The following is a 21,479-nucleotide window of genomic DNA, read 5'->3' on the forward strand; positions in this document are numbered from 1 at the left end:
AGAGAAGCATAGGGAGACGCAGAATATCATGGCTGCGCAACCTGAGAGAGTGGTAAGGATGTACATCAAATGAACTTTTCAGAGCAACCGTCTCTAAAATACGAATAGCTATGATGATTGCCGACCTCCGCAGCGGAGATGGTGGCATTTAAAGAAGATCGTAAAAACCCTCGAGTAATCTGTTTGCATCAATTAAGTGACAAAAACCCTCTAAACTCTAGATGACGTACCTTTGAATAACCCTGGATACCAGAGGTACTTCGGAGGTCAGTTCTGATTGCATATTCCATGTTCAGTGACCCCAAAAACCCCCCGAATAACAAAATCTGACCGTATACTGATTTTGACATGTTTATGCACTTTTGGATGCATTTTATACATTTTCAAATGCACTTATGCATTTCTAATTCCTACCCATTTTCCTATTGTAACCTTTTTCTTGAGTTCATGCTGAACACAACGCAAAAAGTCGCAAGTCTCTAGGTGCTCTATTTAAAAATCAATTTAATCTGGTGCTTTTAGTGATAAATGCCCTGGTCTAATTCTAATAAAACCAATGCAACGCATACAAAATTAAAGTTGTTGATCATTGAACATACTGTAAAAACATTATCATTTCCACATTTTTACGGTCAGTCTAGAAAGTATGAAAGTAATCAAGTGTAATGGTTGTAGATACAATAATCGTTACTCACTCTTCTGATACGATTGGTACGAAGTAACGAAGTAATCAGAGTAATCAAAGTAGATACTCGCTCTGTCGATACTCGATCTGATACGATTGGTATGAAGTAACGAAGTAATCAGAGTAATCAAAGTAAACGGAGTAATCAGAGTAATCACAGTATTCAAAGTATTCAACGATTGGTACGAAGTAACGAAGTAATCAGAGTAATCAAAGTAATCAGAGTAATCAGAGTAATCAAAGTAATCAGAGTAATCAAAGTAATTAGAGTAATCAAAGTAATCAGAGTAATCAAAGTAATCAGGGTAATCGAAATAATCAGAGTAATCAAAGTAATCAGAGTAATCAAAGTAATCAAAGTAATCAGAGTAATCAAAGTAATCAGAGTAATCAAAGTAATCAGAGTAATCAAAGTAATCAACGATTGGTACGAAGTAATCAGAGTAATCAAAGTAACGATTTGTTTCTCTGAATAGTAATCGTTACTTTCGGTATTCGCAAGTAACGAGTACTTTGTAACGAATAGTTACTTTTTCAACATCACTATAACTTACCTTAGTACAAATATGCACACAAAAAAAGTTATAGCCCTTTGAAGTTACAAAATAAAAATCGATTTTTTCGAATATATCGAAAACTATTAGAGTTTTTTTTATTGAAAATGGATATGTGGTATTCTTATGGCAGGAGCATCTTAAAGAAAAATTATAGTGAAATTTGTGCTCCCCATAAAAATTTATGGGGTTTTGTTCCCTTAAACCCCCCCAAACTTTTCTGTACGTTCCAATTAAATTATTATTGTGGTACCATTAGTTAAATTCAATATTTTTAAAACTTTTTGGCTCTTAGTATTTTTTCGATAAGGCAGTTTTTATCGAGTTGCGGCTTCTTTTTTAATATATTTACATAAAAATTTTATGGGGGTTTTGTTCCTTTAAACCCCCCAAATGTTTGTGTACGCTCCAATTAAAATATTACTGCGATACCATTAGTTAAACAAAATGTTTTTAAAACTTTTTTGCCTCTTTGTATTTTTTCGAGAAGGCAACTTTTATCGAGATATGACTTCTTTTTTAATACGGTTCAAAATATACCTAAAAATGTAAATCATACATAAATTTTTATATTATTACCAAGTCTCCATAATCGTACTTAACCATATACAAATATGTGGTGGATTTGACAAATATTCAAAATATCTCGATAAAAACTGACTTTTCGAAAAAGTACTAAGAGCCAAAAAAGTTTTAAAAATATTTTGTTTAAGTAATGGTACTACAATAATAATTTAATTGAAACGTACACAAAAGTTTGGGGGGGCTTACAGGAACTAAACCCCCATAAAATTTTTATAGGGTGTCCAAATTTCACTATAATTTTGTCTTAAGATGCTACTGTCATAAGAATGCCATATGTCCATTTTCAATAAAAAATCTTTAATAGTTTTCGATATATTGGAAAAAATCGATTTTCATTTTGTAACTTCAAAGGGTTGTAACTTTTTTTATATACACATTTGTACTAAGGTAAGTTAGGTTCAATCAAACTATTTTTGGTCCCAGAATATATGATTAAATTTATGACCTGTATTTTCGTTACACCCTGTATAATTAAATAATGTACAGGGTGATTGATTAGTGGGGTAAAGCTAAGTAGATCCGTTATAGTAATAGATAGCAATAAAAGTTAATAACAAAAATTGTAGCCAACTTTTAGATTCACATTTATAAAATTAATTAGAATGTTACATAGGGTGTTCGATAACATAGTGGCAGAAATCATAGAGCAAAACAGCGAAACCAAACAAGTTTGATTTCTCCGCTCGCACTCTTTGTTATTTTTCCGAAAAATGAATCTCGATGTCCTGATATCTGAAGTGTTTCAAAGAAAGCTGTTTTTGAATCAGTAAGATTCCCTATTCAGATGACGACGATGGCTTTTTAAATTTATAACTTTATGCAATTTTATAATTAAATAAATATTATGTAACTTAATAATTATTATTAGTTCTACGTTCTACAGTGTGGCAAAACCAAATGGAATAAATTCATTATTTCGTAAACCGACGACTAAAAAATCCGGACATATTTTTAAATTATGATTTTTTGGCATTTACATACTAGTGACGTCATCCATCTCGAAGCTGAAATAAAAAATATACATGCGGACCAATGTAAAAAAGGTCATTTCATTGTTGTCTTCTTACCGGCGTGAGAAATACAAAATAAGATTTACTATTTTATTTGGACATAAGTCACAATTCGAGTTTGAAATCAAGTTTACTTGACGTTTCGAGTTTCACTTCGGAAATCGTTATCAGTATATAAAAAAACATTCATAAATTAAAAATTTAACTTTTGTTTCTGGTGAAGCAACGCAGTTGGAACAAGCAGAATATTATAATTATTGTCACCGGAAAGCGAAAAAGGTAACGCACAACTTGAAAGAACTTATATATTTCTAACTTCGTTTCTGGTGAAGCAACGCAGTTGGAACAAGCAGATATATTATAGTTGTGTCACCGGAAAGCGAAAAAGGTAACGCACAACTTGGGAGAACCTATAGATTTCGAACTTGGTTTCTGGTGAAGGAACGCAGTTGGAACAAGCAGATATATTATAATTGTGTCACCGGAAAGCGAAAAAGGTAACGAATAACTTGGAAGAGCCTATAGTTTTCTAACTTCGTTTCTGGTGAAGCACCGCAGTTGGAACAATCAGATATATTATAATTGTGTCACCGGAAAGCGAAAAAGGTAGTCCCTGAAAACTATAGGTTTTTCCAAGTTGTGCGTTACCTTTTTCGCTTACCGGTGACACAATTATAATATATCTGCTTGTTCCAACTCGTTGCTTCACCAGAAGCGAAGTTAGAAAACTATAGGGTCTTCCAAGTTGTGAGTTACCTTTGTCACTTTCCGGTGACACAATTATAATATATCTGGTTGTTCCAACCCTGTTGCTTCACCAGAAGCGAAGTTAGAAAACTATAGATTCTTCCAAGTTGTGCGTTACCTTTTTCGCTTTCTGGAGACACAATTATAATATATCTGCTTGTTCCAACTCCATTGCTTCACCAGAAACGAAGTTAGAAAAGTATAGGTTCTTCCAAGTTGTGCGTTACCTTTTTTGCTTCCCGGTGACACAATTATAATATATCTGCTTGTTCCAACTCCGTTGCTTCACCAGAAGCGAAGTTAGAAAAGTATAGGCTCTTCCAAGTTGTGAGTTACCTTTTTCACTTTCCGGTGACACAATTATAATATATCTGGTTGTTCCAACCCTGTTGCTTCACCAGAAGTGAAGTTAGAAAACTATAGGTTCTTCCAGGTTGTGCGTTACCTTTTTCGCTTCCCGGTGACACAATTATAATATATCTGCTTGTTCCAACTCCGTTGCTTCACCAGAAGCGAAGTTAGAAAACTATAGGCTCTTCCAAGTTGTGAGTTACCTTTTTCACTTTCCGGTGACACAATTATAATATATCTGGTTGTTCCAACCCTGTTGCTTCACCAGAAGCGAAGTTAGAAAACTATAGGTTCTTCCAAGTTGTGCGTTACCTTTTTTGCTTTCCGGAGACAATTATAATATTATATCAGCTGCTTTTTCCAACTGTGTTGCTTCACCAGAAACAAAGTTAAATTTTTAATGTATGAATGTTTTTTGTTGATATTTTCAACTCAGGCGCTCCAAAACCAACAAACCACTCGCAAACCCGTCGAAATACGTATTGCGAACCATCAAAGCTTTTGTTGAAAAACCGACAGAAGTTGACGTGCCTGATCCCTTGATCACGCATTTTTAATTACTTTTTCTTTTGCGTAGACAGACGAATAGGGAGTGTTGTATACAAATTAAAGTACGGTAATGGTACTTTTTAATAGTGATATAAAATACAGGGTATCCCATTTAAATTTTACTGAAAAAATAATGTACCTACCTACTTGAGTTTTAACTCACCCTTTATTAGATATAAAGTAAATTAGCATTATCAATCATTTTTAAAAATTTTGACAATAAATAAAATATGGCATCAATAAACCATTGCCGTTGTGCTTATTTTTATTTATACAGTGAGTTGAACTTGTTACGATTTTCATATAAAATTGGTTATAACTTTGTAAATACCCTGTATAACATACCCAACCTTTATATTTTGAAAGTAACAGGATCTATTTGTTTACGATGAAAACTAGTTATAATTCATTGAAGGGTCTAAAAGGGTCTAATGTACACAATGGTCCCCTGTTCGACTTGTTGTGGTCAACTTATCGCAGCGTCTAAACAGCGTTTCAACCTCAACAAATCACAGCAACTTGTCATCACAACTAGTTGCTGGACTTATCGCTGTGTTTAAACGCCCCTTAAAGGATCGTTTAAACACAGCGATATATCAAAAAACTTATCAAGGTCAATCGAGTTGTTGCAACTTATCATTGTGTGTAAACGGTGCATCGCACGACTTATCAAAGTTGGAGTTGGGTTGAGGTTGGTATCAACTTATCACAAGGATCGAGTTGTTTTAATTTATCGTCGTGTCTAAACGGTACAGCGATTTATCATTGGACTTGGGTCGTATCAATTTAGGAGAATCTTACCGTATTAGAATTTATTTACATATATAATTAAATAATGTACAGGGTGATTGATTAGTGGGGTAAAGCTACGTAGATCCGTTATAGTAATAGATAGCAATAAAAGTTAATAACAAAAATTGTAGCCAACTTTTAGATTCACATTTATAAAATTAATTAGAATGTTACATAGGGTGTTCGATAACATAGTGGCAGAAATCATAGAGCAAAACAGCGAAACCAAACAAGTTTGATTTCTCCGCTCGCACTCTTTGTTATTTTTCCGAAAAATGAATCTCGATGTCCTGATATCTGAAGTGTTTCAAAGAAAGCTGTTTTTGAATCAGTAAGATTCCCTATTCAGATGACGACGATGGCTTTTTAAATTTATAACTTTATGCAATTTTATAATTAAATAAATATTATGTAACTTAATAATTATTATTAGTTCTACGTTCTACAGTGTGGCAAAACCAAATGGAATAAATTCATTATTTCGTAAACCGACGACTAAAAAATCCGGACATATTTTTAAATTATGATTTTTTGGCATTTACATACTAGTGACGTCATCCATCTCGAAGCTGAAATAAAAAATATACATGCGGACCAATGTAAAAAAGGTCATTTCATTGTTGTCTTCTTACCGGCGTGAGAAATACAAAATAAGATTTACTATTTTATTTGGACATAAGTCACAATTCGAGTTTGAAATCAAGTTTACTTGACGTTTCGAGTTTCACTTCGGAAATCGTTATCAGTATATAAAAAAACATTCATAAATTAAAAATTTAACTTTTGTTTCTGGTGAAGCAACGCAGTTGGAACAAGCAGAATATTATAATTATTGTCACCGGAAAGCGAAAAAGGTAACGCACAACTTGAAAGAACTTATATATTTCTAACTTCGTTTCTGGTGAAGCAACGCAGTTAGAACAAGCAGATATATTATAGTTGTGTCACCGGAAAGCGAAAAAGGTAACGCACAACTTGGGAGAACCTATAGATTTCCAACATGGTTTCTGGTGAAGGAACGCAGTTGGAACAAGCAGATATATTATAATTGTGTCACCGGAAAGCGAAAAAGGTAACGAATAACTTGGAAGAGCCTATAGTTTTCTAACTTCGTTTCTGGTGAAGCAACGCAGTTGGAACAATCAGATATATTATAATTGTGTCACCGGAAAGCGAAAAAGGTAGTCCCTGAAAACTATAGGTTTTTCCAAGTTGTGCGTTACCTTTTTCGCTTACCGGTGACACAATTATAATATATCTGCTTGTTCCAACTCGTTGCTTCACCAGAAGCGAAGTTAGAAAACTATAGGGTCTTCCAAGTTGTGAGTTACCTTTTTCACTTTCCGGTGACACAATTATAATATATCTGGTTGTTCCAACCCTGTTGCTTCACCAGAAGCGAAGTTAGAAAACTATAGATTCTTCCAAGTTGTGCGTTACCTTTTTCGCTTTCTGGAGACACAATTATAATATATCTGCTTGTTCCAACTCCATTGCTTCACCAGAAACGAAGTTAGAAAAGTATAGGTTCTTCCAAGTTGTGCGTTACCTTTTTTGCTTCCCGGTGACACAATTATAATATATCTGCTTGTTCCAACTCCGTTGCTTCACCAGAAGCGAAGTTAGAAAAGTATAGGCTCTTCCAAGTTGTGAGTTACCTTTTTCACTTTCCGGTGACACAATTATAATATATCTGGTGGTTCCAACCCTGTTGCTTCACCAGAAGTGAAGTTAGAAAACTATAGGTTCTTCCAGGTTGTGCGTTACCTTTTTCGCTTCCCGGTGACACAATTATAATATATCTGCTTGTTCCAACTCCGTTGCTTCACCAGAAGCGAAGTTAGAAAACTATAGGCTCTTCCAAGTTGTGAGTTACCTTTTTCACTTTCCGGTGACACAATTATAATATATCTGGTTGTTCCAACCCTGTTGCTTCACCAGAAGCGAAGTTAGAAAACTATAGGTTCTTCCAAGTTGTGCGTTACCTTTTTTGCTTTCCGGTGACAATTATAATATTATATCAGCTGCTTTTTCCAACTGTGTTGCTTCACCAGAAACAAAGTTAAATTTTTAATGTATGAATGTTTTTTGTTGATATTTTCAACTCAGGCGCTCCAAAATCAACAAACCACTCGCAAACCCGTCCAAATACGTATTGCGAACCATCAAAGCTTTTGTTGAAAAACCGACAGAAGTTGACGTGCCTGATCCCTTGATCACGCATTTTTAATTACTTTTTCTTTTGCGTAGACAGACGAATAGGGAATGTTGTATACAAATTAAAGTACGGTAATGGTACTTTTTAATAGTGATATAAAATACAGGGTATCCCATTTAAATTTTACTGAAAAAATAATGTACCTACCTACTTGAGTTTTAACTCACCCTTTATTAGATATAAAGTAAATTAGCAATATCAATCATTTTTAAAAATTTTGACAATAAATAAAATATGGCATCAATAAACCATTGCCGTTGTGCTTATTTTTATTTATACAGTGAGTTGAACTTGTTACGATTTTCATATAAAATTGGTTATAACTTTGTAAATACCCTGTATAACATACCCAACCTTTATATTTTGAAAGTAACAGGATCTATTTGTTTACGATGAAAACTAGTTATAATTCATTGAAGGGTCTAAAAGGGTCTAATGTACACAATGGTCCCCTCTTCAACTTGTTGTGGTCAACTTATCGCAGCGTCTAAACAGCATTTCAACCTCAACAAATCACAGCAACTTGTCATCACAACTAGTTGCTGGACTTATCGCTGTGTTTAAACGCCCCTTTTCCCTTCACCAACCATCCCTCTAGCAAAGTGCACAGAAAAGTATGATATTGAATACTACTACATTCTTCCCTTATACCGGAAAGTAAGTATATATCTTATACTTGACATACTTTTGCTTGCCACTGCACATGAATGCGTGCATGTTTGTGAGTATGTGGATTGTAGACCATGCGCACGTACATGTGGGTATTCATGTGCATGCATGAACATATGTACTTTGATATTGGCTGTATCATTAAATTTTTATTTAAACCAGACCATCTTACTAACTCTGGTTTTTTGTTGTTTGTAGCATTTGATTTTACTTTAACCGGACCTGATGATGCTGTATAAATTGTAAACAGCGAAACCGGTCGTCAGTGGTAAAATAAATTGTTTGTGATAACGTCTCTCTTTTCTTTACTACAATAGTATGGACTCACACATGCAACCCATTCATTATTTACTTAAAAGTATATTTATTTTACACACATTAATATCACAGAGAAGATATTTCTATTAAAAGTTAATATTCTACACTTACCTTCATATCATTGTTAGTACTGCTCCTACCTAATGTACTATTCATTTTCTGGTTCTTCTCATTTTTGTTGTTCTTCTTACTGTCTTTTTTAGGTTTACTATCTTTAGTTTCACATTTTAACGGTTTACTCAAAGTCTGTGGTACAGCCTTGGTTAAAACATCTGAGTAGCTTGGCCTCATAGGTTTTACTTCAGCCACCATTCTTGGTTTCCTCGAGTCTCTATTAAACTAAAATTTAGGTTTCGTTAGTTAGTTTATTACTAAATGTATGATGGACTAAAAAACGCTGAGATAAGTCAAATTGTAAATTTAGCTCTGCTTTCATGCTGAGCAGGGATTTTGAGATTTTTGACCTAAACTATGAGGTTCTTGCATTTGTGGATTACGAGAAGGTTTTTGATTCTGTAGAATATAGTTTCTATGATACATTCGCTTAAAACTCTGTTTGATTGAGCAGGATTAAAAATGAACTTTGAGAAAACTAAACTTATGACAAATCTCTTAATGAGTGAAAATATAACTATTGACAATAATACCATACAACAAACAGACACTTACAAATATCGGACACGAGATCAAAATGAGCAGAGACAATCAAACACATGAAAAACAGAGGCGAATAGGCCTTAGATGGGCAGCATTTGGCAAACTAAGCCATATTCTAAAAAGTTCAATTCCTATGTTTCTCAAGCGAAAGGTTTATAACCAAGGTATTTTGCCTGTACAAACTTATGGAGCAGAGACTTTAACACTGACGCAAAAATCCGCAAATAAACTCAGAGTTACACAACGAGCCATGGAACGTGCAATGCTGAACGTGAGCCTTCGAGACCACATAACAAACCAACAAATCAGGCAAAGATCAGGAGTTCAAGACGTAATCGAAAGTGGAACTGGGCAGGGCAAGCTAGAACACAAGATGGACTGTGGAAACGATGAATCATGGAATGGAGGCCCAGAAACTATAAAAGAAACCGAGGGCGACCACCGACGACATAAAAAGAGTAGCCGGAAATTGGCTACAAGCGTCCCAGTGTCGAGAAGACTGGAAAGAACTGAGGGAGGCCTATGTCCAGCATTGGACGCGATTGGCTGATTTATAATGAGGATGTCACCATTATGTCATGTGGACATCATCCGAAATGACGTAAATGACGTCATTTGTTTTTTTTAATAAACCTATATTTTTCCTGTCAAAATTAAATCGACAATGCAATTTTAAAAATGGCAATATGTATTACTATTGCCCTAAAGTTAGTAGTTTTTGATATATAAGATCTTAAAAATCAGTTGGACAGTTTCAAGAAACTATGTTTAATTTTTAAGAACTGAAGCAAATCGTTGGTTATTTAAATGAAAAACAGTTTAAATAAGATACTAAATTAAGATTTTCTTACTTCTTAAGAATAAGCAAAGCAAATTCACACGGCACGTTTTCAAGAGTTTCAGATCAGATAGCATGAATTTCAGTAGGAATTCTTTCCTTCAGTTCGTTGATATTATTGAATCCAGTGACACACACATTTGCTTTAATATATCCCTACAAAAAGATATCCAGCGGAGTAAGGTCTGGTGACCTAGCTGGCCATTCTATGAATCCCCTACTCACAATCAATTGATTTGGAAATATTTCGTTTAACTAACTAAGAATGGTTGCATCATAATGGGAAGTAGGTCCATCTTGTTGATATCATAAAGCTTCATTTGAGATGTTCGGGTTATCATTTTAAAATAGTGTGGTTATTTTGTAGTAATGAACATTCATAATACTGTGTAGGGTCACAGTACACTGCTGAAATTGTTCAAGATTCATGCCAGTCTACAATTATTATGAAAGAAGTTTTTTTTATAACTATTGAGTCCATGGTGTTTGATTGATTTTCTGTATTATAGCTTCACTTTCATGGACTCTGTAGTTAGGGTTTTACCCCCGTGGTAAGTGTAGTCAGAGTTTCTAGTATTAAAACCCCTTCGCGCCGGACCGTCATACGGCAAGTCGCACCTATATACGGATACAACTAATTTAAGGTGGGTTTCCCCACCTCTAGATTTGAATATGAACACTCGGATCAAACAAAAATACCTTAAATATGATGCAGACGTCTGCACCGCCGTATATTATGGTGAACGCAAACTCATGATGCACCTGTGCATCACCGTATTGAAGGGGTTGAATACTATGTCATTGGGAATTTTAATGTGATCTACAGGAGTGAATTGTGTCTCTGATATAAACACTATGTCTTTTCTTGTGATTAATTGTAAAAACCTTTTATTTCTTCTTGATTTTGTGATAACTTGTTGGCGTTCCAAACTGGTATCTTCAAAAATGTATAGGTACATAAGTTAGTTTTGTTATAACATTAATCAGCAGGTGGAGTGTTGTACTCATATGCTCCGTGTAGGTTATAATGTGGTTTTTAATTATGAACACTTATATAACTTATCGGCAGCTTTTGTGCCTTCTTGTTCTGGCATAATATTATTGTTGTGTATGGGCAGATTTGACATAGTTTGTTGTCTCTTTTAGGGTTGTTGGTTTGGATCTGCTGTTTCAGATTGGCTTTTTTTTCTTTTTTCATAGTGGGGGTACTTGTTCTTCAGTAATTCCTTATGGACAGTGTAGTGCAGCCTTTTAGTTATATAGATGACTGCCGTAGTACAGAACTCGTTTCACTTTCCGTTTTGGACTACAGTGGGCAGTGATTCTTGCTGTGTCTCTATCTTTGACAGAAACCTAGCATACTATTTTCTATATTTTATAGAAGAATTTCTCTTCTCGACCATGCATGGAGCTGCAAATCTAAGTCTGGTATAGATAGAATTCGTTATCAAATATGCCTTTGTTATTTTGCAAGTAAAAATAAGATAGAAAAAAGTTTTGTAGAAATTTCTATTAGAATAATTTGGAGTAACTAAAACGGTTAAGTAAGTCTCACTTATATTCTAAAATGAGTCAATAAATGCACTATAGAGAACAATGGGCAGACACCATTAAGAGTATTTTATCACATCATTACAAAATTTACACTACAAGTTTTGCAGAGCCACGTAACGGAAATTATGTACTCAACTTCATAAATGTGGTTTTTGTACATTTTGACATTTCTTAAGGTAAACAAAACAACATTGACAGATTAAACATGGATAGCTTGGTTTATCAACAATAAAAATGTTCAAAACAATCGATTTAGTGAAAAAATAGAAATTTTCCATGAAAACTTTCATGTGATGATTTTATACAATTTTAGTTGCCCTAAGTAATTCAAAACAATTTCGTCTTGGTTTTCGTGATAAAGCACCAAACCCATCGACTGTTCACAGATGTTTTGAACAATTGAAGGATGGACGCAACAGCCTCAGTGACAAATTCTGTGAGGACTGTCTGGCCATAGCTGGTGTTTCGGAAAATATTATTGTTACGACAGTTCCGTAGATTGATCCAACATAGAAAAAGTCCCTTGACGTGAAAGAAGAAATAGCCACGCACGAAATGTCATGGAATAGTTCAGAAATGTCTGGTGACGTCTAAAACGTCGGAAAATCTATATAAACATATGTGTTTGACGTATTAGGGAATAGTTGTAATTCAGATTTTGAAGTTTACAGTTATCAGTTTGTTCAAGTTGCAAAAGTATTGAAATTGTATTGTAGTTTGAATAAAGTTATTTTCAAGAAGAGTAACATTATGCTGTGTGCGGCAATATTAAAGCAGATAAACATGTTATCTATCATGAGATTCATGCATCATTGATCATGGCATCATATATGTTACTATGAACCCAAAACAAAAAATCAATCAACTTTAAGTTGATTTCTTAAGAAGAGCCACACCAAACATAAGTAGTCCATGCTTGCAGAAAAAAAGGGTTATGTGATCAAAATTTTATTGGAGAATGGTAGAACTGTCAATGTTCAATGGTATATAGCCATTTGTCTGCTAGAAGTGACTGATGGTCTTGATGGTCCTTGCATTCCAGAGAATCAAAAACAAACTACGAAATAAATGTTTTAAGATACTATGATAGATGAGGCAATTCAAGTATACAGAAATCTCATTTTTTGAGATGACTATTTGGGACTGGTACAAATGCTTCACCACTTGATTTTTTCGAATGCAAAAGAGTATTGATCTCAAAGATAAGCACTTTTAAAAACAGTAAAGCTGATTTTTTCCAAAAATATGTTTTTCTTCTATTATTTTTGTGAAAAACTTTTAGTGTATGTCTTGTAAATCCTTAGAGGATGAAGCCTTGATATGAAGAACCATTAATATAACAGGAGTAATTAATTCAATAATTTGTAATTTCAGTTATTTTAGTAACTTTTTAAATATGGAGTTTTGCATGTTAGCATTATGTACATGCTAACATGTACCTTTGCATTTTAACAATTGTATGTATACCTGAAACTGTATATCCTCCATTTGATCAGCAGTCTTATATCTGGTTTCATCTTTCAAATGTATACTTGTACTGGTGTTGAGATCAGTTGGTAAATCAAATACATTTGGTTTATAATTTTCGGAAGTACCAAAGGGAGAATAGGTACCGCTGTTATTAGGTACCATCCAGTTACCTACTAAATCTATCAATTGAGAAGGATTTGATACATGTGGCATGGCATCATGATGAGAGTGAAGCAAAGGATGTTCTGGAATATTATTCATCATCTGTGGTATGTAGGGATATTCAGTCTCAAAGAGTCCCATATCTGCAGTGCCATTTTGCATCGACTTGTAGAGGTCATACTCTAAAAGAAATAAAATATGATTAGTCACAGGTAATTGTTTTTTAACAGATTCACTGCCGGTGTAAAATTTGAATAGTACCTCGGGTGCCGACTACTTAAAAACATCGTTGTCCACAAACCTGTACATCACGTACCTATTGCGTGGTCAGCACAGGGCGTACAGAGTTAAGCATGCCACAGTGGTGTGACCGGCAGTGAATGAGTTAACTAAGGTAACTACATATTTTCTAAAACTGTAGAATATGAATAATAACTTTCATATACACAGTGTTCCAACGAAAATTTGACCCCCCTCCCAGTAACTCAGAAACCAAGAGTTTCTTCAGAATTTAAAAAAACATGAAAATTCGTCCCCCTTTCCCTGCCCCGCATCACCCCCAATTTTTTTTAATAGCAAGTGTAGTCGAGTGGCACATCATTTAAAAGGTATTTTTTTTTCTCTACAGGACCCTATAATTTTTTTTTTAATTTGCTGAATAACTTTAATGATAATTTTGGATTTAACTAATTTATAATAAATTTGTAAGTCCAAAATTATCTTCAAACTTATTAGGTAAATTAAAAAAAAATTACCTTTCAAATGATGTGCCACTCGACCACACTTGCTATTTAAAAAAAATTTGGGGGTCGACGCGGGGCAATAGAGGGTTACATTTGAGGGCATGAATTTTGCAAGAAAATTCGTCCCCCTCCCATTAAAAATTGACATGTTTTTTTAAATTTTGAAGAAGCTCTTGGTTTCTGAGTTTCTGGGAGGGGGGGGGGATCAAATTTTCGTTGGAACAGACTGTATATGTAATAAGCGAGTCTTCTACAGCTGACGGCGCTTCTTGCATCCTAATTTCCAGCGTTTTCAGTCGAAGCAATCTTCAGTTTTTAGATCTCTGTCGGTCATTGCATCTTCGACATCTTCTCTCCAGGATAGTCTTGGTCTACCTCGTTTTCTTCTTGTGGGTGGAGTCCATTTTTCTATTTTTTTTGGCCATCTACTTTCAGGCATTCTCTGAAGGTGTCCATACCAGTTGAGTCTTTTGGCTTCGATTGTGTCTATTATATCTAGATCGATTTCCATTTCTCTCCTAATATCTTCGTTTCTCACCCTATCAAGTCTAGTGAACCGGCAACATCGTCTCCAATAGTTCATTTCCATGGCCTTAATTTTTGATTTATTTCTTTGGTTTATTTCCCAGAGTTCGCGCCGTACAACCCAATACTTTCTATTATTGTTTTATATATTCTTCTTTTATTTTCTTTTGTTATTTTATTATTCCATAATAGCCCGTGTAGCTGTCTGGTGGCTGATCTTGCTTGGCCAATCCTGGAATGTATTTCTCGTTACTCCCTGCTTTTGAAGTTATTTGGACTTCTAAGTATTTATAAGTTTCGGTTGGGTTTATAGTTCCCGTTTCAATTTGTAGGCTTTCTGGTGTTTCTCCTACAACTAAGTATTCGGTTTTTGTATATTAATTGTAAGGCCCCACTTAGTGTACTCCTCTTCCAGTTTTCTGAGCATATAGTCTATATCACTCTCGTCTTCAGCTAGAAGAGTTTGGTCGTCAGCGAAGTGTATTGTGTACAATCTATCGCCATCGATTGGGATGCCCATATTGCAACACTTTCTTCTCCACAGTGAGAATGCCTTATTTAAATATATTTTAAAGAGTGTAGGTGCTATGCAGCAGCCTTGCTTTAGACCCTTACTAATTGGAATTTCTCTCGTTAATTTGTTTCCAGTTTTAATGTTTACCGTCATATTTTTGTAAAGCTGTTGTAATGCTTGTATATTTTTTGCTTATCCCTTGTTTTTCCATTGCTACCCAGAGCATTGAAAGTGGTACACCATCGTATGCCTTTGTCAGATCTATAAAGACTACATGGGTGGAAAGGCTGTGGGCTAATATTTTCTCAATAACCTGCTTTAGAGAAAATATGCTGTCCATACAGGATCTGCCTGCACGAAAGCCATTTTGTTCTTCTACATCTGTCATCTCTTTTTCAATTTTATTTTTTATTATTTTTCCATAAAGTCGTGAGAGTGAGTTTATGACACTAAGCCCCCTATAGTTTAAACAACAATTTTTTTCTATCTCCTTTTTTGTGTAATATAATAATAGTCTCCCGTTTTATACCGCTCACGTGGCTTTGGGAGTATAGCAGGGTAGTCTGCTATATCTAGGGCCTACGGTATACAAGGAAGGTAACAGGGCCAGTGCTACGCTTCAACCGCCTATTATTACCCCTGGTTTTACCCAAGGTACTCATTTTATCCAGGCTGAGTCGACCTGGGGCCTATAAACATTTTTTAAAAATGTCTAGTTGTTCTTGCCGGCGGTAGGATTTGAACTCCGGACCACCGGCACGCTAGCCTAGCACACTACCACTCGGCTACGCCGGCCCCTTTTTTGTGTATGTTGTCAATATGTGCTTTTGTCCACTCCGGTGGTAAGTCATGACCTTTATAGAATAAGGTGAAAACATACGCCAGTAATTCTCGAAATAATTGAGGGCTATGTTTCAGTAATTCATTCGGTATTCCTTGTGGTCCGCATGACTTTCGATTTTTTTATTGTTCGTATTGCATTATTGACTTCCTGTACTGTTATTTCATCGTCTTCGTCGCATTCTACTTCATATGTTGTTCTACTGATGTTTGTGAATTGCGGTCTTGTTTCAGTCAAAAGTTGTGAGTAATGTTCGATCCAAGATCTTTCTTCTATTAAATCTATTCTGCTAGTTTCTTTTCTGTTTGATCTCAGATTGTTTACCGTTTTCCATGCTTCTCTTGATCTTGTTGATCCTATATTTGTTGAGCTCTTCGCATTTACTTTCCCAGGAAATATTTTCTGCTTTCGTTACTACATTTTTTACTTCTCTGTTTGATCTTGCATATGTTCGTCTATCATCTGGGTCATTTGTTTGCAGCCACTTTTGATACGCTTGTTTCTTGTTATATACTGCATTAGCGATTTCATCTGTCCACCACAATGGAGTATTCTTTTTGTTCCTTTGGATTGTGCCGAGCGCTTCATAAGCTGCTCCATTGATTTTATTTATTATCTCTGTATAGGTATTCTGGGCTGAAGAGTAGATCAGGTTTGATAATTTTTGGCTAAGCCGCAGCTTATAGTCCAGTCGGGTTAGACGAATAACTGGCCTAACCTTGCATTAGGAGCTGCCCCAAATTTTATTTTTCTAATCTTTAGGGGGGGGGGCAATAGTAGTGTAAAATTAAAATCTCGACTAAATTCCGCCGTTGCGTTAGCCGCCATTTTGATTTTAAACGAGAACCGTTCTTGCTCAATATCTCCGCCATTTTCATGTTTTCGACAAAAAGTATAAGAATTAAAATTGTTTAAAATGTGATTTTCTATAATTTCTATTACTACAATTTTTTCATGCGGTCGATATTTTCCGAGTTATGTCGGTATAGTGACAGTAAAAGCATAATTATTGAATTATCTCGTTTATTATTAGTTTTACGACAAAAATGTACCTATAGAAAAATAGAGAAAATTTAATTCTACACAATTTTAACCTCTTTCCTTTTTTTGCTAAAATTACTATTTAAGGTAGTACGTATGCGGTAATGGCGCGAGCGTAAGACCTGATTGATTTTGTAGAAATTGTTTTTGTTCAATATCTACGCCATTTTCAACTAAAACTGTTTCAAGTATGATTTCCTACAATTTCTTTTTAACATTTTTTTCATGTGATTGATATTTTTAGAGTTAAGTGGGAAAATAGTAAAAAGTGGTGGGGGGAGCACAATTATTGAATTGGATCTTGTTTCCGAGCTGCCCCAAATGTTATAATTCTATCCTTTAGGGGAGATCGATAATAGTGTAATTTTAAAATCTCGACTGAATTCCGCGGTTGCATTAGCCGCCATATTGATTTGAGAGGAGAACTGTTGTTGCTTAATATCTCCGCCATTTTCAACTTTTCGATAAAAACGGTAGTAACTAAAATTGTTGGAAATGCAATTTCCTACAATTTCCCTTGCACAATTTTTTTATGCGATCAATATTTTCCGAGTTAAAGGGGAAACTAGTGGAAACGGAGGGGAAGCATAATTATTGAATTGTCTCATTTATTATTAACTATACGACATAATTGTACGCAATCAAAAATAAAGAGAATTATATTTTATACAATATTTGAAACTTCCAATGAAACACCAACCAAACTAAATACATAAAAGACATATGACTGTCATGACATAGACTGTCGATATTTTAAGTTTCATGTCAGCTAATATATTTTTTTATTTCAACAATTTTGTTTAAATTTTGGACCCTGTTGGGGAGAATTTCTTCATTCCCCCCTCGTAGACCCGCCACTGGTTCTCTTGAAAAATTGTAGTAAATCGTAATTGAAACAATTTCAGTCCAGTACTTAAACTTTTTGTCGAAAAGTTGAAAATGGCGGGGATATTGAACAAAAACAAATGATATAAAATCAATCATGTCTTACGCTCGCACCTTTACCTCATACGTACTAATACCTTAAATATTAATTTTATCAAAAAAATGAAAGATCAAAATTATACAAAATTGAATTCTCTTCATTTTTGTATAGATGCATATTTGTTGTAAAACTCATAATAAACGAGATAATTCAATAATTATGCTTTAACTGTCACTATTTTCCCCCCATAACTCGGAAAATATCGACCACACGAAAAAAATTTTAATAAACGAAATTATAGAAAATCGCCTTTTCAACAATTTCAGTTTCTACACTTTTTGTCGATAAGTTGTATATGGCGGAGATATTGAGCAAAAACGGTTCTCGTTTAAAATCAATATGACGTCTAACGCAACGGTGGAATTCAGTCGAGATTTTAAATTGACTCCCCCCAAAGATAAGAAAAATAAAATTTGGGGCAACTCGTAATGCAAGGTCAAATGCTATCCCGACTGGGCTATTACATAAAAATGATGTTGAGTCGTTTTGCAGTGCATCAATATTGTATTTAGGTAGATCCGTCTCCAATGGTCTTGATTGAGCAAGTTGGTTGTCATTTTTATGTAGTAGTTGCGGTCGATACTGTAGAAAACATTTTGATCTTACCATATTATAGTGATCAGTTCCGCACTCCGGTCCTCTTAATACTCTTACGTCATCAACTTGTATGTGTGTATCTTGTTTGGTGATAACATAATCTATAATTGACTTGGTATTTCTCGTTGGCTGGACCCAGCTATACTTATGTATGTTTTATGTTGGTAGAATCCGTTTAGAATTTTCAGAGAGTGCTGTTCGCAGAATTCGATTAAATGTTCCCCATTTTCATTTGTTTTAGCATCACCGTATTTTCCCACAACTTTGTCATTTGTTTTTTTCTCTGTCCACCAAGCATTAAAATCTCCCAACAGCACAATTTCTTTGCAATCTCTTTCCTTGAAATAACTTTCATTATATTATAATTTCAATTGGAAATCTTGAGCATGTAAGTAGTAATTTAACAAAAATTGTAACATATTTTTCATTGATATCTAACCGACAACTTACTAGAGGCACATTGAAAAAACAGACAGAGTCATGTCTATACAAAAAGAAGAAGATATCTAACCAATGAATGTTATGGTAAAGTAACATCGCCAACAGCTTAGCCAAAATGCCAGTTCGACTCACCTTAAAATAATATCTAATTATACATATCAGCATTCTAGGCTATTGATTATGTACTATAGAAAGGAACTACAACGTTAACGGGGTTTTATTATTTCATATGGTCAATGAATCTCAATATATGAAAAAACCGCGGAGTGCTACCATTTAAAAGGGTGCGTTTTTGAGAAATGGGTGAATTAGTCCCTGGGCACAGGTTACATTAGGGTGAGTTCTATGTACTTTTGGTACAAACACGTCTACAAAAAATTGTTCCTAGTTAAATTTCCTATCTAAATATAACTTTTTAAAGTCAAAGATACTTTTTTTTACAAAAATATATTCAAAAGAAAAAGCACAAAGAAACCCAAAAGAAATAAATTTTCATTTTCACACAAAAGACATTGCTTCACAGAAAAATTTTTTACATTTTTTCTCTTTAAAATGATGTTTGGTAGAGGTCATTAGGATTTACAGTTTTCGAAATATGATTTTTCAAAGTTCGCCAGTCACAGCAATTTTGGGCAATTTTCCTTGTTATTTCGCAAATATTGTTCTGTAACTTTTTTCTACGTAACTTTAGGCATATCCAATGGTACATGTAAGAGGAATAGAAATCAATTACCTTTAAAATGTTCTACTGTATAATGTTGTACGACTTCTTTTTAAGAGGTTATCTTTTTCAAGATTTTATACTTTTCACGAGTTTTTATATTTTTTACGATTATTTTTTAAATTTCTCATTATAACTTTTTTTTTCTACATTTAAGTATATATTATATAATAAAAAAGAAAGCTTATTCTGTTTACTTTAAAATGGTGTATTATAAAAAATTCTAGGATTATTTTTTAAATTTCTCATTATAACTTTTTTATGTGATTGTGTGTTATGATTGAATCTTATTTTTTATAGGTAATACTTTGGATCCAGTTGACTCGGCCGGGCAAACTTCAAAATATGGATTAATTCCAATATTTACTATCACAGCTCCTGCACCACAAGCTTTTCTTGAAAAAATAGCATGTAAATGTACCAAAGGATGTACAAAAAACTGCGGTTGTAAAAAGATAGGAATTAGTTGTTCAATATTCTGCAAAGGGTGCATGTGCATGGGTACTAATTATGGGAACTCTAAGATAACAGGTGTCAGAGGAAGATATTGAAGCTAATGCTAACGAAGAGATGAACTTTGATTTTGAAAATTTTTTAAATGTCAACGCTTAAATAATTTTAACTAAAGTGATGTTTTCTAAGACTAATGTTTATGTAGGTAATTTTTGTAAAAGAAATAATTTTAAATAATACAGGTAAAAAAATATCAAAGAATCACTCGGTTTTCATTATTTAAATATAGATGATACACCATTTTAAAGAACAGAAAGTAAGCCCTCTTTATTGAGCAATATATAGCATATTCATGTACAAGAAAAAAAAAGTTATAATGAGAAATTCAAAAAATAATCCTAAAATCAAAAATCGTTGCAGTACTTATTACATTTTGAAAAATAATATCTTATTCAAAAATAATCGTAAAAAATGTAAAAAATATATTTTTTATATTAGGTATTATATAATATATAATATAAAAAAATATATTTTTTATATTAGGTATTATATAATATATAATATATAATATATAATATACATATTATATAATAACATTATTTTATTTTTATATTATATGATAAAAAATCGTTTTTTTTAAGTATAAAACCTTGAAAAACCATAATCTCTTTAAAAAAAAGTCGTACAACATTATACAGTAGACCATTTTAAAGGTAATTGATGTCTATTCCTATTACGTGTACCATTGCATATATCTAAAGTTATGTAGAAAAAAGTTACAGAACAATATTTGCGAAATAACAAGGAAAATTGCCCAAAATTGCTGTGAGTGGCGAACTTTGAAAAATCATATTTCGAAAACTATAAATCCTAATTACCTCTACTAAACAACATTTTAAAAAAGAAATATGTAGGTTTTTTCTGTAAAGCAATGTCTATACCTATATCCTCGCAAACAAAAGTTATGGGACAAATAACAAAATTTCTTTCTTTTGGGATTCTTGGTGCTTTTTCTTATGAATATATTTTTGTAAAAAGAAGTATCATTGACTTTAAAAAGTGATATTTAGATAGGAAATTTAACAAGGAACAATTTTTATGTAGATATGTTTGTACCAAAAGTGCATAGAACTTACCCTAATGTAACCTGTGCCCAGGGACTAATTCACCCATTTCTCAAAAACGCACCCCTTTAAATGGTAGCACTCAGCGGTTTTTTCATATATAGATGTCCATTGACCATATGGAATAATAAAACCCCGTTAACGTTGTAGTTCCTTTTAGCGATCTTATTTTGAATATAATCAATAGCCTATTAATTGCTATAGGTGTCAAGAAGAAGTCTTCTTGAGAATTTTGAATCTTATTATTATATCAATTTTCTGTGTGAATGTACCATATTTAGATCAAAGAAAGGATGGTTTTATCTGTTTCATTGATTATGAGAAAGCAGTATGAG

At 33.7% G+C, this 21,479-nt stretch overlaps 1 protein-coding gene across 2 annotated transcripts in view; it reads right to left on the reverse strand.

Annotated features, from left to right (window-relative positions):
* Positions 1 to 21,479, reverse strand: part of LOC126879617 (dnaJ homolog dnj-5) — a 111,416-nt gene that overhangs the window by 75,235 nt on the left and 14,702 nt on the right. For both annotated transcript variants that reach the window (XM_050642792.1, XM_050642790.1), the window contains exons 2-3: positions 12,995 to 13,341; positions 8,590 to 8,817 (exon numbers count right to left, since the gene is read on the reverse strand). In XM_050642792.1, the coding sequence (XP_050498749.1) occupies positions 8,590 to 8,817; positions 12,995 to 13,341 (575 nt within the window). The remainder of the gene's footprint in view (positions 1 to 8,589; positions 8,818 to 12,994; positions 13,342 to 21,479) is intronic.

Source organism: Diabrotica virgifera, chromosome 2 (assembly GCF_917563875.1).
Source record: "Diabrotica virgifera virgifera chromosome 2, PGI_DIABVI_V3a".
Lineage (NCBI taxonomy): Eukaryota > Metazoa > Arthropoda > Insecta > Coleoptera > Chrysomelidae > Diabrotica > Diabrotica virgifera.